Raw genomic sequence first — 23,666 nt, forward strand, 5'->3', positions numbered from 1 at the left:
AACACACATCACTTAAAAGGTAGGATTTTTCCCCACGTGTTTCAATTGAATTTCTCTTTGTGTCAAGCCATTTTTAAGTTCTAGTTAAGTTTTAAGTTAGTCTAAACTGTAAGTCCTGATAGGATTTTGAGTTTTTGCAGTGTTCAAAATAAATGTATGATACAGGCTGTATTGGAGCAAATTAGGGAGCAGTGCTACTTGGTGTTTTATCCAGCAATGACTACTGAGCTAAAATTGATAGTTAGCATGATTAAGTTTTTATTTTACACCCTCATCACTCCACAATGCTATGTTATGTTAAAGCCTGTATGTAAGACACGTTAGCCACGCATCGACAGTGGTCATAATTAAATGAAACCTAGCCCTCCGCAGGGCTAACGTTACGTGAGCTAGTAGCGACAGTGACGTTAATCTTATTTATTAGCGCTTAGCGCTCTTTATTAGCGCTTAGCGCTCTACTGCTTTAAGATGGCGGCTGTTTACTAACACTGCCCAGACGCGGCCGAGTCTGTCATTGCGCATCTAGTTTAACATACATGTGATCTCTATGAGACTTAACAGACGCTACCTGTACCAACGTAGCATCGTGCGGGCTAGTATTTAGCAACGTCGGCTGCAGTAAGTTTTTTTTTTTTTCCTTCTTCCTCTCCGCACGTGACAGCGCGTTGTACCGCATTAAAAGTAGTCCGAGCAAAACGTGATGCTTAGAGCTGTCAAAATAAACGATTACTCGAGGTGAAAAAAATTACTCGGATCAGTTTTTAAACTCGAGTTACTCGAGTTGCTCGAGTACTCGTTTCAGCTCTACATTTAATATTGTTGATTTTAATAATGTTGATTTTGAAAACTAATGCAGTGGCCAGTTGGTTGAATGGCCTCAATTGATTTAAGAGGACAGACTGATCCCTAACCACGGGTTCGTGGCACATTTGCTACCAGGCCGCAGAGAAATAAATAAATTATTTATTGATAATGACAGCAATCTGGCTTGTGCCTCTTGACACATCAATATGCCTGTCAACTGTATTGACTAATCCAAGTAGAGATTTGTGTACGTCGCCCTCTGGTGGTTGGCCACCATTACTGGTGTGTTGGCACACCTATAGCAGCCCAGCGTCATTCGATGTAAACATTGATGTTTGCTGCTGTTGGCTGTGTACAGGTTTTTTTGGCATATGGCAAAATTGCTTTTGGCAAATGGCAATTTTTTGTCATTGGCAAAATGGCTTTTGGCATATAGCCTTCTTTTTTCAGGCCATGCACATCCAAATTTCCCAATCATTTTCAATGGCAGAAAAACGTGTTGCCAGTTAACGGTGCCAGTTGTATGTTAGTGCGCTGTAATGGTAAGTGTTATAGTCAAACATTTTTCCTGCCATTGACCATAAATGGGAAATTTGGACGCGCATGGCAGTCAGTGGCATGGACGTGCATGGCATGCAAAAAATGCAACATGTTAAAAAATGCAATATGTTTAAAAAAAAAAAAATAAATAAATAAAACTGCCATATGCTAAAAGCCATTTCCCATCATATGCGACAAAAACTGCTATATGCCAAACACATGCCAAAAGACAATTTGCCATATACAAAAAAAACTGCCATATGCCAAAAGCCATTTTGCCATACGCCAAAAAAACTGCCATATGTCAAAAGACATTTTGCTGTGTGTCAAATACCACATTTGGTTCTTGCTTTCTCTCAAAAAAGGCCCACACCACACCGGTCTGTGGTGCAAAAAAGGTTGGTGACTACTGACCTTTTATATAAATGAATTTCGTTTGAAAGGTGGTTGCTCAAAGTTGAAATATGCAAATTGCAAATAACCTCTGATAAGAGTGAAAATAACAACACAAAAAATGTCCCCGCTTGCCATTTTGTGACGTCTTTAATGTTCACGCACATACACACTGATAACTTCGAGCACAGGCATCTGGGATGGGTTATCAGTGTTGTTTTTGGCCTTTTAATTTTAAATTTAATTTTCGTCTTTTGGACAATAATACTTGGTCTTGTTTTAGTCATTTCAAAATGTGTTGGATAGTTTTAGTCAACGAAATCTCATACAAATTTCTTCTAGCTTTTGTTGACAGTAAGTCAAAATGTATTCGTTTATAAAATTCAAAACGTTTAGTCCAAAAATAAACAAATAAAGGTTTCCAGCAATTTGGAATGACAGACGAGCACATAATTAAACAGCTAGTCTTCAAGGAAATCTCCATCTTCGTGATGAAAATACACACTCAGCAGGAGAACGATATTGTTTTCAGTTAATTAAACTCACCTGGCTGCCATGAAAAAAAAAAAGTTGCCCACGAGTTTAAGACGATGCGCGCCACGCCAAATGCTAATACTAAGGCTAATGCTTCAAGTTATATTCAATGCTTGATTATCACTCAGCAAAAACCTTTAACTCATTCACTCCCAGCCATTTTAACCGGTGCAACCCCCGGCCGTTTTACTGGATTTTGACTTATTTTGCAAGGCCTACAGAAAATTCTGTTCTATTGCTATATAAACACAGAACCCACCAAAAGAAATATTACTCTCTTCTTTCAGCAGGAAGAAAAAGTAAGTTCATATCTTTTTCCATTCTTTAGAAATCAGCATTAGAAAATAGCTTAGTTTGAGCAGTTTTCCAATTTCTGGTGAAAAAACAGAAATTGAGCTTTTTGTGAAAGCATACATTTCAAACATAACTTTGATTTTTATTTTTTGCTTTAGTTACATCCCAAACATCTGAATGTTTTCATTTTACAAATCAACATAAACAACAAGACAAATAGAGCTTTTGATCGCAAAGTAACAATTTATTTACACATAACTAACTGAGAGATGACGCTGTTGTCGCCGCGACAAACTTTTCCCTCATCGCCGCCTATCTAATAAAAATGGATTTTTTGAGTCCCTGCGCGGTCTGCTCGGCGAGCAGCACGGACTCAACGGCATCGTCCGCTGCACTGGTGGTCCCGGTCATTCTGCTCGGTCGTCCAGCGCCTGGCATCCCGGGCGTCCTCTAGGTTGTTCTCCATTCAGTCGTCTTCCGCCGGCACCCGGCTGTGCGGCCCGGCCGTTCGTTGCCTTTGAATCGGGTTGCGGGTCTTACCAAATGCGCTACTGCCATCCAGTGGCCAGTTTTATTGCTTTAAAATGGATTTTCATCTTTGTGCTTTGGAGCTAAATTGAATCAGAACTCAGAGATGTCTCTTGTGAAAAAACTAGGGCTGTCAAACGATTAAAATTTTTAATCGAGTTAATTACAGCTTAAAAATTAATTAATCGTAATTAATCGCAATTCAAACCATCTATAAAATATGCCATATTTTTCTGTGAATTATATATATATTCTGTAAAATAAATTGTTGGAATGGAAAGATAAGACACAAGATGGATATATACATTCACCATACGGTACATAAGGACTGTAGTGGGCATTTCACTCTACTGTCATTTAAATCTGTCTATGCTGTCCTCACTCCGAAGCGTCTACTTTTTCCAAAGCTTGACAGCTAGTGAACGACGCCTTAATAATCAGACTTCTTTCTTTTTCATCTGATTTATTAATAAAATGGCCTCAAACTATTGTCCTCTTTAGACCGTAAAAAAAAAGTACACAAGCATTGCATTAGCAACAACGTTAGCTTAGCACGCTATACAGGTAAACATAAACAAAAAGCGTCTCATACAAAAAATATTAACATTTCGCTAATTAACATAATATGTACATTCTTTACAACAACCATACTTACGGACAAATCTTGTCCAAGGATCATATAAGCACAACAGAGACGTTGTGCAGCCATATTGAACAGGCAAGAAAAGAATAAACCATGTCGCAAAGCGACCACAAGAGTTCGCTGTTAGACAGCAGAAAAAGCCTTGCTGTAAAACTTACCAAAAGGCAGAATACTGTCTGAGCGGGACATGTGCGTTAATTGCGTCAAATATTTTAACGTGATTAATTTAAAAAATTAATTACTGCGCGTTAACGCGTTAATTTTGACAGCCCTAAAAAAAAAAAAAAAAAAAAAAAAAACGTAAATGACGTATAAATACATCTTTGTGACACTGAAACAATTAAAAATAGAACGTATTTATACGTTTTTGGGAGCAAATGAGTTAAAGGCTAAAGCAACACGGTCAAGATAAGAAAACAATTTATACCATGTGTTTTCAAAACAAGCAAGTCTGGAGCCTGGAGAGGACACCGGTGAGTAAGTGTGGGTGTAGGGCGGTGCGGGCCGTGGTACGTAGCACGTCAAATGAGTGACACAACCAAACACTGCTACGATGCATGCTAACTGCACACACGATAAGAAAATGTCACACATTGTGAACTTATGACGGAAACTATGGCGCATTTTCATCTCGTCAGATGAAAACTAGCATTCGTCTCGTGATGTTTTAGTCTCCCAAGAACAATTGATAAAATGTCTGTCCCCAGAACAAGCGGTCACTTCTTGGAAATACTGGCTTTTATTCACATTTTCTCGAGTATTACACATTAATTATCAAATTTATTTTATTAAATGAGATTCTTACTGCTGTGATGCAAATAAGCAAGATGTCTGTCTTGTCATTGAAATTCAAGAGAGTAGAGCAGAGCAATTTGTAACTCACATTAAATCTGCTGAATTGCTAGTGAAGAAACTGGACCATTGTTGGTGCTAACAGGAATTTTTAGTACAATTACCACAAAAATGGCCTGTAATTATGATCTTATCTGATCTCTCTTGTATTTTTGTGCTATGTGTGCGTATGCTCCGCAAGATGGCTACATTTTGATCCTAAAGCGGTATTTGGCGTAGTATGCTGCTAGTTTGCATGACTTTTTGTATCAAAATTCTGATCAGTCTTAAAACCACTTGCCGTTTCTCTTCCTGCTTTGGTCTCGAACGTGTGCATATACCCTTATCCTAACCGTATGCGTGTGCCAGCTGTTTGTGTGTCGAGACAAATGTGAACTTGGCTCGTCGGGCATGCGGAGTAGCTCGAGCGAAACCGGAGGAGGGACATGGGATATGTGTTAAATCATTCACAGCAGTGTGTGTGTGTCTGCGTGTATTTGTGTTGACGTGTGCTGCCGACTCACAACAATGCCAGGATGTCTACAGTCATAGCGTCAGGGTCACTGGTGGAAAAACACCGGGTGGGATGAGAGTCAAATATGCAACTGAGTCAGTGGAAAAGCAAACCATCATGTGATATTTTACCTCGATTCACCTTCTTAGAAATAAAGAAATTCTCCCTTATAAATTGCATTTTTACTTGAAGATGAAGTAAGTCCGCGTACGGAAGTTGCAGAGTCAGCTAACTGAAATCCTTGCGGAGAAACGGCGGAAGTTTGACAGGAAAGCCAACAATTGGAGGCTAATATGAAAAAATTCCACTGCAGTACTGCTGATGCCTTTTTATAAATATAGAATGTGTGTATCTGTGATTTCAATATGTGTTGTTGTGTTGCATTAGATGGTTTTGTTCAACATTGTCAGCATTTAATGCACTAAAATTGTTGTGGCTTACATGCTTAAATCAAGAGATGGGTAGTAACCTGTTACATTTAATTGAGTAACTCATACCTGTCAATCCGAGGCCGTTGGCAATCTTACAAATAGTGGCGTATGCCCTTACAAATTGGTGACTAATCTTACAGCGTCTTATATAGCGTGCAATATGAAACCAAAATAAAACTAAATTTTTAAAATAATATGAATTTATTGGTAATATTGTCACATATAGCCTGGTGCAATCAAAGAACAATATCTTCAGCTACATCATGATTACTAAAATTTAACTGTGACTTTTGTTATAATTGTAAGTAGCACTTTTGGCAATTTCTATCATGTCTTTTGATGGCTGCACTTCAGCTCGCAATTCAGTTTGACTTGAAGGTAGTTTGTTAGTGTGTCCAATTATAAATTAAAAAGGTCAATTGATAAAATTAATTTACCGATGCAATCTTTGAGTCAGGGAACTTTTCTTTTGCTGATTCTGAGAAGTGATCAGCAATAGTTGCGGTCAAATTGTGTTCGGCAACAAATTGGCAGAATAAAATCTCCGCTTTCGTCACTTTTAATTCTGCAGACTCCATCTTAATGACAAGTGTTGTTAATCTTACTTTAAAAAAGTAATTAATTACAGTTACAAATTATCTCCCAAAAAGTAATTGAGTTAGTAACTCAGTTACCTGAATGTAAGAGTAATTAGTTACTTGGCAAAGGAGCTGGTGTTACCTTTCATGTTTTTTTTTTCATTTAAAAAGTAAAAATAAAAAAACACCATAGTAACCTTTGCTATGTTTGGAAGTCATTTAATGTTGCGAATCAAGCGTTAAAGTTGTTATAATTGCTCCCGTTTTTGCAATAGTTCCCTTCTGTCTGCTTTCGACATGTGAAAGTTTTAAAACGGTTTCATCATTTAAAGATGGATTCAAGTCAAGATTTTGCTGATTTAGGAGTATTTTAGATAAAAGGTTACTTGGGTTCGCTAGGGAGGTTCACTACAACAGAGCCTTTCCGAGAAGTCTACTGCTTTAAGATGGCGGCTGTTTACCAACGCCGTCAAGTGTATCATTTCGCATCTACTTCATATACTTGTGATTAGAGGCGTGCGAAATTTCCGATTCTTAGATTATTAGCGATTTGGCCGTGAAAGATTCGAGAACGATTCACAAATATCCAAATTCCGATTATTGAATTATACCAGGTAAAGCGGAAGTAAAACACAGTTAGTGCGGTCTTTGGGACGCAATGATGAACGGACCGAGAGTAAACATTATGTTCAACTCATGCCGCTAGATAAAAAAAAAAAACAATCATACCTGAATGCGGCCGACAGCCGCTATAAACAACGCCCAGTTGCTAGTTGCTACAAACATACGGCTACAGTAGATATCACATATATGTAGAATTAGATGCAAAACGACCAACGACGTCAGTGTTAGAACATGTATTATTGAACAGAGATGCGAAATGACAGACTTTCCGGCGTAAGTAAACAGCCGCCATCTTAAAGCAGTTGACCTCCCTAGAAGGCTCTGTTGTAGCTAACTTTATTAACTTTTTATCTAAAGCACTCCTAAATCGGCAGAATCTTGTCTTGAATCTATCTTTAAATGATGAAATAGTTTTAAAACTTTGACAAAAGTAAACAGAAGGGAAATTATGGAATAACGGGAGCAATTTTAAAAACTGTAACAGTTGATTCACAACATTAAATTAATTGAATGTAGTTTAAAGCTGCTGATACAGAATGGGGACCGGAGTTTTTTTATTTACTGTTATTTTTGTATATTTGTTTACTGTTATATGTTAACTTGATACTGAAATAGTAGTTTGGTTTAGCCTGAGAGGATTTTTGAACAATTTTGGGACTAATGTACAAAACATAAAAAAAAAAAAAAGAAAAAAAAAAGGAGGGGGGTGCATCAATAATCATTTTATAATTGAATTGGAGCCTCTGAATCATAATCGTAATCGAATCGTTAGGTGCCCAAAGATTCCTAGCTCTACTTGTGATATCAACCGCAGCATCACGTGGGCGTAGTTTGTAGGCTGTCGGCTACAGTCAGGTATTATTGGAGCCACCTAGCCTAGCATCGCGTTTGCAACGGCGTCACAACTCCCCTTTTCCCACTCCCGCTCTTCTTTCTCCATGTCTCTGACTTTTCTCGCGCCATTCAACTAACGTAGTAACGAATAGTAACGCACATTGTCTCGTTGCGGTGGCAAAATCCGAACGGAGGAAAAAAAAAACGTAATGCACGAAAAATACAGATTTTGAACGTACGGCGTACACATTTAAAAATCAATGCTCACTTGTACAAATTACGCCGAAACCGTACAACTTGACAGGTATGGTAACTACTTGAGACAAATGTACTTCTTAGAGTAGTGTTACTAAGCCATACTTTTTAGTTGAGTAGATTTGTGAAGAAGCGCTACTCAGTACATTTTTTGGATGATTAACTTTACTTGAGTAGTAATTTTTTGAAGTAACGCTAATCTTACTTGACTCAGATTTTTGGCTACTCTACCCACGTCTGGATATACTTTTTAATGCAGGAAAACTGACGTGTCATTTTTTTGTTGGGTTTGTTAGGTTTGTCTGACTGTATTCTTTTTACGTGGGATAACTACTTTGTGTTTGCATGTCTGTGCGTTTTCGGCTTGACAATCCATGCCCAAGGATGGCATTACAGTGTTGGGCTCACTGTATATTTAACAGCTCTGACTCATCAGTCCTTCCTCTCGCATGGCCAGCGTTTGCCAGTCTATGTGCGTATATGTGTGCGCACGTGCTGACCCACTCTAAAATGAAAGTGGCAAACCAAAGCATCCTTTCTGGGCTATTTTTTTTGACCATATGTGCTGCTGGAAGCGAAAGTAAAGACCTTTGATGCAAAATTTGGCTCATGCGTTTACAACATTCACAAAGTTTTTGATGCTGTACACCAGGAATTTTCACACTTTTTGGGCCGAATGAGAAGTCATAAACACAGGCGTTCTGTTTTCAACAAACTGTTGTTAACGTTTCTGAAGCAGGCTAACACAGATTGATAAAAAAAGGAATGCAAGGCCAAGTCGTTTCTAGTGTTGACGTTTTGGTTGTGGAGTAGAGAGAGCGAGTGAGAGGACTTCCTGGATGAGCGCTTATGAAAGATGGTGTCAGAGGAGATGCGGGAGTGTTCATATTTTTCCACGTGGCCTATTTCTTTCTCCTCGTCTCGCCAGCTCCCCTCCTCCAACACGTCTTCACCGTCCGACGCCATGTTTGAGACTCCCCCGTGATCTCCCACCTCCGCGACGAGGTTTGTTCGTCGTTGTTTTATAGAAGGATTACGATAAAACTGAGGGGAATTTGTTGTTGTTGCGTGATGAAGAAAACGGTTGTACATGATTCTAGCATTTGCCTTCTTGGTGAATAATACATGATTTGAGTCAACTATAGATATGCATCAATGAAGACTGACAATGGGATGCTTATTAGTATCATTTTTTATAAGTAGTTTGACTTTTTTTCCCCCCCATTCTATTTTTTATTTTATATAGCTCTTAAGTGTCAATTTCCGATGATTGAATTTATTTCCTTGGAGGCAGGCCAGAGGTGAAGGGGGCTTTCCACTAGTGCTGCAACGATTAATCGAATAACTCGAGTATTCGATTGGAAAAAAAGATTCGAATTAAATGTTGTCGTTTCGAGTATTCGTTTATTTAAAGTGGCGTTGTACTGTAATGGTCAATTATGAAAGTGTTTGCATTTAGTTTTATTAATTTGGGTGGATACACTGCCCTCTAGTATGCCTTATTTCACATGGCTGAATTCAGGTGCTCCCTGTTAAGCCCAACGGACAGCTACGTTTTTGTTTGATGTATTTTTTTTCTTTTGAATTCATTCGTAATTTAGTTTATTGGTATATTTAGCTGTTTTTTTGTGGGAATATGTGTCTGAAACATTAAGAGCATTGTACAAAAAAAAAGTTAGCATTTTATAGCATTTAAGCTAGAGGATTTTTTGCTTTGTAAGTTATCCAGCTCTTCTTTTGTTGTGCATAGATCCCCATTTATTTATTTTTTAAATACTGTTTGAAGCGCAGCTCAAGTATTTTAATTTTTCATGTTCTTTATCCGATTACTCTATTATTCAAACTTACTAGTTCATCGATTAATCGACTACTAAAATAATCGATAGCTGCAGCCCTACTTTCCACTCTGCCATCAAAGAGAGTCCAAGTGGAAGTCAAAGAGACTTGAAGACTGTTTGGCCTGTTCGGCCTTTTTTACATAACCAGCAGCCAGCTGATTTTTCATGCGGGTGCAATATGATCAACGAGGCTCATTGTGCGTGTCACGCCGTGGATTGGTGGCGAGGGCTGAAGCCTGCCAGTCACAAATATTTGCCACTGTGTGTAAACGTGTGTGTTGGCCCATCATTGGTTGCGTGAGAGTTACTGTGCAGTGCACAGGGCCTGCATTCATGATGGCTGTCTGACTGGCTGTGTGTTTTTGTCACTATGCTTGTGTATGGTTATTTATTTTTTAAAGTGCATGTTTTGTGTTTTTCGATGTGTTCTAATTCCTGCCACTGTCTACCAGTGCTGTTTTCGTCCACAACGAAAAGTTTCTTGGGAAACTAAAACATAACGAGACGAATGCCAGTTTTCGTCTGACAAGAACAAGATGAAAATTCGCCATAGTGTCTGTCATAAGTTCACAATATGTGGCATTTTCTTACCGTATGTGTAGTTAGCACGCGTCGTAGCAGTGTTTGGTCGTGTCACTCATGTGATGTGCTGTGCCCCCTACCATCCCACATTAGGCATGTGCCAGTATGAGATTTTGACGGTACGATAACCGTGAGCAAAAATACCGCGGTTTCACGGTATCACGGTATTGCAATTATAGCTCCAAAATTTTGAGATGTATGGGTTAAAAAAATAAAAAACTTTTTTTCCATTGAACAGGATTTTTATTTTTAGAACATATTTGCAAATTGGAACATGAATATGTGAAAATAAAAAAATTAACAAAAAAATAATATTTTAAATAAAATTAAAGTAATATTATTAAGTAGTATTATTAAAGTAGAACTTATCGATTATACCCACAGCTCAAGTTGCTCAAGATTAGAGCAACAACAAAATAATTGCTAGAAAACAGTAAAAACACTGCTAGCGAACGTGGATTTGTGCTTAGGGTAAGATCATATTTTGCAATTAGCGATCTTTAACACTATATTCCCCCTTCATTCAAGCTTGTTTCTCACTCGGCGGTTGTGAGACTTAAAACCTTGACGAAGTTGCTCTCCCAGCTAAGCCTACGCTACCATTCGTCTTTGTAAATTTTTAGTTTGTATATTGAATTTGAAAGGAAAATGTGGTTTGTTTTTGGCGAACTTTTTCATGGTGCTAACCTGTTGAACTTACTCATACGTGGAAAAATACAATTGTATGTTTTAAATGTATTCATTTTGTATATTTCACTTACCACGATTTGAGAGCTCAATAAATTGAAAAGAAGTACGCCTTGTGTTTGAAGTGTTTGTTTTTGGTTTCGCTGGCTGTTTAGCAGAATAACGTCACTGACACACACACAGCAACAAACAGGGGAAGGGGTGAGCGCTGCCACGCTAAGCCACTTCAGCTGCATTTTGGCACATCAAAAATAGCGAATACCGTACTACGGTATGACGGAAAATTTTAGTAATTTTGAAACCGTGACGTTTTCACACCTTGAAACCGGTAACCAGCACATGCCTACCCCACATACACGATTACTCACCGCTAAAGGCGTGCAAAATTTCCGATTCTGAGATTATTCGCGATTCGGCCTTGGAAGATTCGAGAACAATTCACAAAAATCCAAATTCCGATTATTGAATTATACCAGGTAAAGCAGACCTAAAACACAGTCAGCGCAGTCTTCGGGACGCTATGAGGAACGGACCGAGAGTAAATATTATGTTCAACTCATGCCGCTAGATAAAAAAAAACAATAATACCTGACTGCAGCCGACAGCTGCTTCAAACAACGCCCAGTTGCTAGTTGCTACAAACATACGGCCACATACGGCTATAGTAGATATCACATATAAGTAGAACTAGATGCAAAATGACAGACGACGGCGCCGGTAGAACATGAAAGAACTAGATGCAAAATAACAGACTTGCCGTTTAGTAGTTGCCACGTTGTTAACAGCCGCCATCTTAAAGCAGTAGACTTCTCTAGAAGGCTCTGTTGTAGCGAACCTAATTAACTTTTTATCTAAAATACTCCTAAATCAGCAAAATCTTAACTTGAATCCATCTTTAAATGATGAAACAGTTTTAAAACTTTGACTTGTCGAAAGTAGACAGAAGGGAAATTATGGAATAACGGGAAAATTTTAACAACTTTAACAGTTGATTCATATCATTAAATTAATTGAATGTAGTTTAAAGCTGCTGTTACAGAATGGGACTTGAGTATTTTATTTACTGTTTTAAACTGTTAACATGATACTGAAATATTAGTTTGGTTTAGCCTGCGAGTATTTTTGAACAATTTTGAAACTAATGTACAAAATAGTGCTGTCAGACGATTAAAAAATTTAATCTAGTTAATCATATGTCAACTGTGTGATTAATCATGATTAATCACATTTCCCTTGGGATAAATAAAGTTGCTCTTCAGGAAAAAAAATCTAGGAAAATACTATAATTGACTTAAAATTTGTTTTAAGATGAAATGTATGATGTGTGAATGAATTAATACTTAACCAAATAGTTTTAAAATTTTATTTAACAACTCAGCTCGTATAAAATAATAAATAAAAAAAATTGTATTATACAGCAAAGAGCTTTAACAGATTAAAGTGCCTCAGACTAACAATGTGGCTCAAGTACCGTTTGGCATATTTCCCAAAATTAACTGCCAATTTAAAGAGCAGACAAGCACAATACAGTAACAATAGCTAGCGTTTCAAAAAATGTGTAAACAACTTGTCTGTTAAATTGAACATTTCACACAAATAAATGCAGCATTTGTAGTTTTACACTAAATGGCCTGAAAGCTGTGTGAGATATAAAAAAATAGTCAATTTTCACACACTTAACTGAAAAACATGACACTAAACTGTGTGTAAAGGTGTTTAGAAACACTGCTTAAGTTAGTCTATTTTTTTTAACCAACTGCTCAGGCAAACTAGCTTGTTGACATTTTCAGATAAGAGAGCAGACCTTTTCTTTTGAACAATGTACCGTCAAAGAAAACAGTCTCTTGCAAGGAACGGTTGTGGCAGGTGTGACCAGATACTTTTTTTTTGCATGGGCCAGCTTACTGTGGGCACCACTATGCGCAGACAACCACTGTAGTGGACATGAGTCCATGCTGGCACTGCCTTGTACCTGTCTAGTGGTTTGTCGTTGTTGTTTGTTGTCATTGGATTTTCAACGCCCTCGTCTTCGACTATGTTAATGGGTCTACACTCTACAGTCTCTGTCTACCCATGTAGCGGTAGCAGTAGTCAACCTACTTGTTGTCTTTTGTTGACAAGTCAGAGTCCGCACTCTGCCAGTGTAGCTTGATGACTGCGGCTTGTTTCCCGCAGTGTTAGCGTCATTGTTAACACTAGCTGTGCCCGAAGGTGGTACTTTAGGCTGGTTGAGCTTCGATCGAACGACAGTTCATTACATCAGTGTGTGCAAACAACTTTGGTTTTATCCAGATTTCCATTAGGCAGCTTTTTAAAATGGAATTTGGTCATCATCATCACTCATCGTGGTTGGCTGCAATATGTCCTGCATTGCCACGCGGAGAATGTAAACATCAGCGTGTGGGATTACGGGAGGCAGTTGTGGCCAAACTTAGTGTGAGCGGTAAATTGCGTTATTATTATTTTTTTTATACGTTAATATTTCCAAATTAATCATGGTCGTTAACGCATTATTGTTGACAGGCCTAGTACAAAACATTAAAAGCGCAGGGGGGTAGTAACATCAATAATCGATTTATAATCGAATCGGAGCCTCTGAATCGTAATCGAATCGTTAGGTGCCAAAAGATTCCCACCTCTACTCACCGCTGTCCTATCCAGCCTGCTTGGATAATTTAGTTTTCTTATCTTGGCTAGATATGCCACGTTGCTTTAGCCCGTGGCTAAGGTTTGTGGCTGTGCTGGGTGATCATAACACACTAAATGTAACTTGTAGCGTTAGCGTAGCCATGGACTTGACGGGACGTGAGGCTGATTACTAAGGGGCCTGCATTTTTGGCGTGGCCATCAAAGCTGACAGAGTGTAATCACAGATAAAGAGCTTTTTTCATTGAAAATTCTTGTGAATAAATGCTTAAATCCCTGAATTCTTTATAGAAATTGATGTAAATTAGCATTTATTTTAAGTAGATATGTCGAAGTACGATGCTAGTCTGTTAGTCAATGTGGCGGCCGACATATTGCGGTTGGTGGTGCGTCCCCTCTTCCCATCCCTGAAGGCCGGTTGATGGGAGCGCGGGTGGCCCGGGGGACCACCCTGGATTCTGGGGGGGGGCGACGATGGCTCCCTTGCTGGGCTGCGGGAGGAGGGATGGGCTGCTGTTTACCCGGCTGTCGCGGCCACAACAGCGTCATCTCTCAGTTAGTTATGTGTAAATAAATTGTTACTTTGCTATCAAAAGCTCTATTTGTGTTGTTGTTTATGTTATTTCGTAAAAGGAAAACATTATTCAGATGTTTGGGATGTAACTAAAGCAAAAAATAGCTGTGTTAAAGTCAAAGTTATGTTCGAAATGTATGCTTTCACAAAAAGCTCAATTTCTCTGTTTTTTCATCTGAAATTGGAAAATTGCTCAAACTAAGTTATTTTCTAATGCTGATTTCTAAAGAATGGAAAAAGATATGAACTAACTTTTTTTCCTGCTCAAAGAAGAGATTCTAACCTTTCTTTTGGTGGGTTCCATGTTTATATAGAAATAGAACAGGGGCCTTGCAAAATCAGTCAAAATCGAGCGATGGGGGTTGCACCGGTGAAAATGGCGGGGAGTGAATGGGTTAAACTGTTGTTTGCTTGTAAACATAGCCAGTGGATCAGTATTTGTGTATCATTTTGTCGTCACAGTGGCGGCACTGCCACGTTTGTTTTGATCAAGTCTCTTTCCTGGCTAACTGGTTACTGAGCCAATTCAAAGGAGGAAAAAGATAAGTGACTGTTTGAATGCCAGGGGATGCGTGAAGAAGAAAGTGGGTCAAGTAGATGGCAAGATGGTAGATATGCATGAAAGCATGTTTGTACGTGATGTCCTCTTAGCCTTGACTTTAATCAATGACAAGACTCCAATAGGGAAATACAAGAAGAAATACGATCAGGTGTCCTCTACACGCATACGCACGCACAAACACATAAAGATTATTAAGTTATACGAGAGTGAGTCGAAATATTAGAGACATGCATTTTGTCACTAAAATTGCAATGTGGCTCATGATGTTGCATTTCGAATAAGATCACTCAGATGTAATCAACTGACTGATGCTTCACACAGCCATTTGAGGCTCATTGATTAGTCCTAGATTGGTGCTTCCTCAATGGGTATGTTAACATGGACGGATTAAAAGCCTGATCGGAATAAAAATGCTTTCTGTACACACCCTATTCAGAAAATTCTTACCCAATTCAGCCCATTCCGATCAAAATTCTATTCCGAATGAGAGTGGTGGTTAAAGTGCCTGTGACACGAAAAAGCATGTTTATTTCATAATACACGCGGTATTTTATGCCCCTGAATGATATGGGCCGCTTGGATGTGTGTGGAAGCGATCGCTATTTTTATTTAGTTTTTTGAATCCCGCGCCATGAAAATGAGTGACTTCCGGCTTCGGTCTTGCATTGAGGAGGAGGGCGCTGTGACGTGTACGGTAGAAGACGTCCTCTTCACGCTACTGTGTACTGTTGTGTATGAGGACGAAGGATTCAGCTGATTTTGCGGATTAATACGTTTATTTTTCGCATCACGCCAGCCAAACGGCTGCAGAAAAATAATTCTGTATGAGGGAGAGGCGTATGCGCCTTTTTGGAGTTTCAAAAGGTTCCCATTCACCGTGGATATTTACTGTGGGACCATTGGACTTACGAGGAAGTGAGTAAACATCTTGTTTTGTATTATGTCAAATACGAATACAGCGATTACAAAGCAAACACTACAAACTTTCTTTAAATGAAGGACTACTTATGTTTGATCATTGATAGGCGTGTAAAAAGCTCTCCTAATGCTCATTAGCAGCAGCACGTTAGCTACACAACAACTCCAGCCACCCTCCTCCGGGGAACGAACTGTAAATTGCTCTCCGCCGGGCGGTTTGCCGAGCCGCGATGACAATCGACAACCGGGTCGTCATGTCAAATAATCCAGGATCGTTATGTGTGATTTTCCGCTTCGAAGACTTTGAAACATCACTCGGTTCGGGTTAGCATGTCGGCTAGCTGTCACGCCTTCTGGTTTGTTTACATTCTCCGAAGCCGGGGAAGGGAAATGACATATGTCCGATTTAGGTGTCATAAAATATCGTTCGGGAGGTGCGACAGTAAAGGTGAAGTCGACAGTTTTGACCATTATGGAGTAATTTTGCCATGTCGTCCTGAATGAATGCATTTTTATTATTTCATATTCCATTCAGCACAAGACTGTTATTTGTCATGACCATGCCATTTATTTAGCAATTGGGGAAAATACTTGGCTAAAAAGAATATCCTGTAAAAATATTGAAGTAAAGAGACAGAAACAATGACATTTTGCCGCTCTCTTCGTCGCGTTTTCCTCGTTGTGAATAGTTCCCCCTCGACGGGCTGACTGGTCCTTCTCAAGCCATTTATATAGCTATTGGGGAAAATACTTGGATAAAAAGAATATCCTGTAAAAATATTGAAGTAAAGAGACAGAAACGATGACATTTTGCGGCTGTCTTCGGCGCGTTTTCCTTGTTCTGAATAATTCCCCCTCAATGGGCTGAATAGTAAAACCCATGAGCCCAGTCTACCGCTGACGTCATCCACCTGTTGGGGACGCTAAAGCCCTTTTATGGTAGGCGTGGCTAACCGGCAGATTAAAAGACTAATTTCTCGTCATCTGTGCTTTGCTAAATTGTTGTATATAGTCGAATCGTCTCAAAATATGATTCTAATTCACATAATAATGCCATTTAAGACTTTTTTTCTCGTGTCATATGCTCTTAAATGTTGATTGATAATCCTATCAGTTTGAATGTTAACACTTTTTTCCAAAATTTTGGAACAAACCATCAACAACCGGTGACGTCAGTAGGGTAATTTTTGGACTATAAGCCGCAGCTCATCAAATTTGACACCAAAACGGCATTTGTTCATAGAAAAGCCGCACTGGACTACATGCCGCAGCGGTCTTACTGTATTATGGGATAGTTACACCAAAAGATATTAACCGATAACACTTTATTTGACAGCAGCATCATAAGACTGTCATAAGAACCAATGAGCCACCATGAAGCTTTGAAACAATTGGCTGCAAAGCTTCATTGTAGGGCTGCAGCTATCGATTATTTAATAGTCGATTAACCAGTGGAGTAGTTACTGTAGTTCGAATAATCGAGTAATCGTATAAAGAACATAAAAAATTAAAATACCTGAGCTGAGCCTCAAATGGTATAAAAAAAATAAATAAATGAGGTAGGGCTGCAGCTATCGATTATTTTAGTAGTCGATTAATCGATGAACCAGTTAGTTTGAATAGTCGAGTAATCGGATAATGGTAAATGGGGAGTAAGTGTAGGAACAAAAAAATTGAAATACCTTAGCTAAGCCTCAAACGGTATAAAAAAATAAATGAGGATCTAAGTACAATAAAAAAAACAATTGACTAACTTAAATAGCAAAAGTCAGTTAGTTTAAATGCTATAAAATGCTATTCTTTTGACAGTGCTCTTAACAAATGGTTCAAACACATATTCCTTAAAAAACGGCTAAATATACCTTTAAACTAAATTATGAATACATTGAAAAAAACATTAGCTCAAACAAAAAGTTAGCTTATATTGGTCTGAACAGGGAGCAGTTGGATTCAGCCATGTGAAATGAGTTATGTCCAGGGGTGCACATAAGTGTTCCGCATGCAGGCATGTGTACTGGACGTAGACAAACGGGCTGGCCCTCAACGGCTTCCATACGCTTTTGCGTACCGATGGCTGACCACTGTATTTGCGGCGGACACGAGAAAATTACTTCTCAGAATGTCAAAGAAGCAGGCCCCAATTAGTAGTTATTTCCGTGTTCCCCCACCCCCGTCAAAAGACAGACAGACAGACGACAGAGATGTCAGCGGAGCTACCGGAAAAAAAGACTTGCTGAAAAGTGGCTGCAGGAGGTACCATGGCTAGAAGCAAATGATGCTCGCACGGAAATGTGGTGCAACATTTGCCGTGAGAATCCCAATGTCGTTAATAAGAGCAGCGCATTTTATGTAGGGTCAAAGAATTTTAGCCATCCAAACTTTGAAAAGCACGAAAAAAACAGAGCATGTGGCAATTAACCAAACTATCGATGTCAGACAGGACCCCACTCGCCCTATGGACAAGTGGTGGAAAAAAGCTATTGAAGAACAGCGCCATGTACTGACAAACGTGTTTTTGCTCGCATTTCACAAAGCTAAACATGCACGTTCAATGAGCTCTTATGAGGAGGACATCCCACTTTTACAAAGGCTTAGAGTTAATGTGGGAGCCGCATATGAATGCCCTTTATTTTAAATTAGTGCTTTTATGTTCATTTCTTTACATATCACTTCAAAGTAATGGCAATTTTGTTGTGCCAGTTGATCTTAATCAAGCGTTAATTGTTTATATAATTAATTAAAGGTAATTGGCTCTGAGTAAAGCTTGTCACAATTTTATCGCATCAGGCGGGTCGGCTCTCAAGCTCAATGAGGACCAAGTCACATCTCCAAGTCCTCCTCTGAGAACCTGGGCAAAAAAAAATATGTGCACCCCTTGTTATGTCATATTCACTGTTGCCACTAGAGAGTATCCACCCAAATCAATAAAACTAAATGGAAACATTTTCAAAACAAACCATTACAACATCACTTTGATTACACGGTTACTCCAAGCAGCAAAATTAATTCAAATATTTTTTCTGATCGAATTAATCGAGTTAATCAATTAATCATTGCAGCACTACTTTACTGCTTCAAGAAGCTTCATTTGGCCATCACTGCTCCCCTGGGGGGACACACTCAACCTCTGCTGTCACCTGCTGTCAACACTCTTGTAGTCCAACATGCCTCCTAGCATGCATTGCAGAGCTATAGATGTAAATAACAATCAAAATTCATGTTCTGTGCTACTTATTTCTTCAGTTACTGTTCCAGTTGTTTCATTTCAAAACCACCATAATTATGACATGACACTGCCTTGAGCATTAATTAATGCTTATGACAGATGCCATTTTGTGTCATACGGCAAATTATCTCACTTTTTTATGGATGTAAAAGATCCGAGCTGGACATAAATGGACTTCGTGACATAACTTGCCACTTGATGAAATCTGTCATAAGCATTCATTTATGCCAATGATAGTGTCATGTCATAATTATGGCGGCCCCTGTGCAGTGTTACTATGCCGCTGTCAAATAAAGTGTTGCCTATTAACCTAAATAAATCAACAAATAAGCCAGTGCGTCATATTTGTTGATTGACTATAAGCCACAGGATTCAAAATGAGGGGAAAAAAGTAGCGCCTTATAGTCTAAATATTACGGTATATGTGTTTTTTTTTTTTTTTTTCACGGAAGCTAGTAGAAGCGGATTGAGCGGAAGACAGGGTAGGCACAACTTAGGCAATGCCAAAATGGTCTTTTTGTGTGACGAACATGTTACTAGAGATATTAAAAGATTTAAAAATGTTGAAAGACTTGATGGTGGAAAACCAGTAAAAATACACGAAATAACGTTTAATGTCTAAATGGATAAAACGATGTTTTGTTGACACGGATGTCAGTAGGGCTTCCTTCTACTATTTTTTCTGATATATTTGGTTATGCTACATTCACATGCTGTGGGAAAGGTGAGCCTTACCACAGTGGTAATTACGAGTTTGTCTTGTTCATGTGCTTTTGTTGTCGTAGCAAAAGACGTAGCAGACATGGACTTCATTTTGGTTTGGTGTGTGGAAAATAAAGTTTTTTTTTACCACAGTGGTAATTACGAGTTTGTCTTGTTCATGTGCTTTTGTTGTCGTAGCAAAAAACATAGCAGACATGGACTTCATTTTGGTTTGGTGTGTGGAAAATAAACTGTTTTAGACCTATTAATTTATCTATAACAACAAGAAGAGAATGCATATAAATACAAATGTTAAGTTGTTGTAACTGAACATTTTAGCGAAGACTTGGTTAAAAAATAAGACTTTTATAAATGTGTAGACTACGCTACGTGCAAATTGACGATAAATCTTCTTTAAAAACTTCTTATCGTATTTGCAAAATTACGACACCACATGAACGCAGCATCAATCTGTGCACGTCATAATAATTTGTACCGACTGACGTTCTGACGCACGAACACGCAAGACCTAATCGGATCAATATATTTAGTGTCCATGAACACAGTGCATCCGATCATAAATTTAATCTGAACACTGATCGGATTTAAGAAATTTTGTACATGATGTAAACATACCCGATGACATCATCCATGTGAAATTTCCTGTTGATTTTGAAATCAATTCTTCCAAAATGGTGACACAACACAAATTCGAACGTCATGTTTGCTAGTGACTCCGGAGAAGGATGCACTGAGCGTTGACCTCCTGAGAGAGGAAGAGAAAGCGGCACACTGACTTTTAATCTGCTCCAATTCCTTCAGAGCAACGTTCTCGCGTGAATGCACACCCTGCCGGGCTGGGTCACCAGGTATTCCAGTCAATATTGAAAAACCGCAGAAAAGACGGATTTGTTAGCTCAAGTTAATATTACAAATTTAGTCTTTAGGTGAGTTATTGAGTTGACTTGACTGGGTTTTAGTTTCTGGAAATCACGAGGCTTGTGGCCGAATTGGGAAATTCCTGTAACTGAGAGTTGTGAGGATTTCCCATTAAATCGGGCTCAGAGTAATCTGTGCTCTGGTGGGTTGTCATTTACAGGTACATTTACTGGCATGACACCTACAATTTAAGAGGGTTGAATTAGACTGCACTCATCCAATTGTCTTTCTTCTTAGCGCAGAGCCATTTGATACTAAGGAGCTTAGTTTTTGTCACTGCATGTTGGGGAAGCTTAGCATTGATGTTAATGAATTGCCAGAAAATACACAAAATTTAACTTTTTTTTTTTTTTTAATTCAATTTTTTAATTTTCACAGAGAAACAAGGAATTTGGTTGACGTGTCGGTCATATACAGTATAGGTCAGTGGTTCTTAACCCTGCTAAAGGTACCGATCCCCACAAGTTTCACATGTGGATTCACCGAACCCTTTGGAATTACATAATAAAGCAGTTTTTTTCAAATTCAAAACCGATATATCTAAGCTAGCAAGCTAATAATTTAGCAAATTCCTGTTCAAAATTCTTATTTTGACAGCATGTTTTATCAACGGGTTAAAATTTGAGACCATGCTGCCCATTGGTCTGTTGTATTCCCTCATACCAAGTGCGAGTCAACCTTCCACTGAGCAAATCCGTTCCTCCGTACATCAGATCGAGGACTAGCAGTTAAAAAAAATGGATTAAGCCAGTAAATTGGGAGCAAACCAGTCTAAAAGCTTGTTTAAAAAGCCACTTTGCCTGGATTTAATCAGCGTACGGAAATAGGGCTCTGCGTTTCTTTACCTTTGCCGAACTCCTTAGACTTACTCATCGAATTTTGGGGGTTTGATCGAACCCAGATTAAGAACCACTGGTATAAATCATCAAAAAAGTCTAAGCTAGCCATTTCCTTTCCATTAGCAGGGTCCTTTCGGCCATTTTAATGGGTTCTTTTTAGCGATGTCCCGATCTGATCTTGCGATCGGAAATCAGGCCGATTGCGTAGATTGTTCAGAAGATCGGAATCGGGTGAATAGAATCGGTTTTTAATTAAAAAAAAATATATAATAAATTCTGCTTCATACTAGTACAGCCTCTCTCTCTCCCTCCTGCTGCTTTTGTTGATCAGCAGTGCACTGCAGTTTGCTACTTAAAGTTAACAATGATTGACAGGTTTGTAGCTTTGATCTTGCCAGAGAAGCTTGGTAGCTTTACGATCAAAGGCACAAATTGTGTCAATCATCGTTTAGCTTGTTACACATAGAGCAGGGCGGTAAACCGAAAATTTACCGTCACCGAAATTCTTAACGATGACCGACGTAATTTTGACCATGTCGGTAAATTCGGTAAATTAATAAAACAAGAAAATAGTCTTTTCATCCCGCTTTGATTCTGTGTTGTTCGTCTATGTTCATTCCCCTTTAAGAAAGCAGTGAATGTGCTTACGTAGGGAGTCACGTGATCATCAGGAAGCCAATCAAACAAAAGCCCGGTAAACTAACGCTAGCAGCTAACGCTACAAGCAAAACGTGATGGAGTGTGGCTTAAGGGGGGTTCACCAAACTTTCATCCGACATTTAGTAGACTCTTGGTGGCATCCAGACGGGCTTTCACCCGCTGTCCTCCTTTGTTCTCACGATTTCCGGAGATGGTGCTTTCAGTGCTTTCTACTGGTAGCCAGGCTAACGCTAGCTAGCGGCTAACGCTACAAATGAACGTTATGGAGTCGGATAGAGGCTCTAACCTGGTCGAAACGGCTGAACTTAATGAGTGGATTGGGCACGGACTGCATCTAGCAATTACTATGTGGCGTTATTTTGTATCTGTCTGTGTGTGTGATTCCTCTGATAGCTTTTGTGATGGTAAAGAATTCTGCATAAAGTACAATCCAACGGCGAAACTTATAATGACCGAGAAATGGCCCCAGCTATTTTTATTGTGCGTGCATTTATGAAAAAATGCACTGGGGGGGGGGGGAAACCCTTAAACCATAAAGTAAACACTTGTATTTAATAATTATATCACAGCAGCCATTAACAATAAGTTGTCTTTTTGAAGTGTACTGTTCAAGCTGCAAGTCATTTGTGTTACAATTACATGTTTGCACAGGCATATTGATTTTGACAATGTACATTGTTCAAGTCATACACACTTTTATAAATGTTCATACTTGAATTCTTATTGCTTACAATACATTTTTATTAGGGCTGTCAAACGATTAAAATTTTTAATCGAGTTAATTACAGCTTAAAAATTAATTAATCGTAATTAATCGCAATTCAAACCATCTATATAATATGCCATATTTTTCTCTAAATTATTGTTGGAATGGAAAGATAAGATGCAAGATGGATATATATTTTCAACATGCGGTACATAAGGACTGTATTTGTTTATTATAACAATAAATCAGTTCTAAATCAGTTATAGAAATTTTATATTAAAACCCCTCTTAATGTTTTCGTTTTAATAAAATTTGTTAAATTTTCAATCAAAAAATAAACTAGTAGCCCGCCATTGTTGATGGCAATAATTACTTACACTATAAAATCAGTCGCACCCAAACGCCAGCAGTTGGCAGCAAAACTCCACAAAACACAATTAACAGGTGGGCCTTTCACTCTAGTGACGTTTAAATATGTCTGAGCTGGGCAAGTGCGTTAATTGCGTCAAATATTTTAACGTGATTAATTTAAAAAATTAATTAACGCCAGTTAACGCGATAATTTTGACAGCCCTAATTTTTATAAATTTAATGTTTAGACTGCATGTACAATTGTTAAATACAGTATATCAAATTGAATGCTGGTAAATAAATCAACAAGAAATAGTTAATCTGTATTTCATGCATTGATTCAGATTTTCAAATTATATAACAGTCCGCTTGGGCGAATTTATCGTCATTTATCGTTATCGAGATAAATCTGCTCAATTTATCGTGATACATGTTTAAGGCCATATCGCCCAGCCCTAGTTACACACTAGCGGTAGTGTGCTGTGGCAATTCATTGTGTAAGTAAGAGACTGTTCTCAGCTGTGTGAGTATATTTGAGTGGACTCACTCAGTGAAGCCTTTAATAAAGAGTACTTTTTCTATGTTTTTCTTGTTTAAAAATAATTCATATTATAAAGGCGGCACAGTGGGACA

At 38.5% G+C, this 23,666-nt stretch overlaps 1 protein-coding gene across 4 annotated transcripts in view; it reads left to right on the forward strand.

Annotated features, from left to right (window-relative positions):
* The window catches only part of macf1a (microtubule actin crosslinking factor 1a), a 319,162-nt gene that overhangs the window by 30,639 nt on the left and 264,857 nt on the right, over window positions 1-23,666 (forward strand). The window contains exon 1 of one of the 4 annotated variants that reach the window (XM_057828755.1): window positions 1-8,808. The exons of the other annotated variants lie outside the window; for them this stretch is intronic. Within the exon in view, the coding sequence (XP_057684738.1) occupies window positions 8,643-8,808 (166 nt within the window). The 5' untranslated portion in view covers window positions 1-8,642. The remainder of the gene's footprint in view (window positions 8,809-23,666) is intronic. 4 annotated transcript variants of the gene reach the window in all.

Source organism: Corythoichthys intestinalis, chromosome 22, assembly GCF_030265065.1.
Source record: "Corythoichthys intestinalis isolate RoL2023-P3 chromosome 22, ASM3026506v1, whole genome shotgun sequence".
Classification (NCBI taxonomy): Eukaryota; Metazoa; Chordata; class Actinopteri; order Syngnathiformes; family Syngnathidae; genus Corythoichthys; species Corythoichthys intestinalis.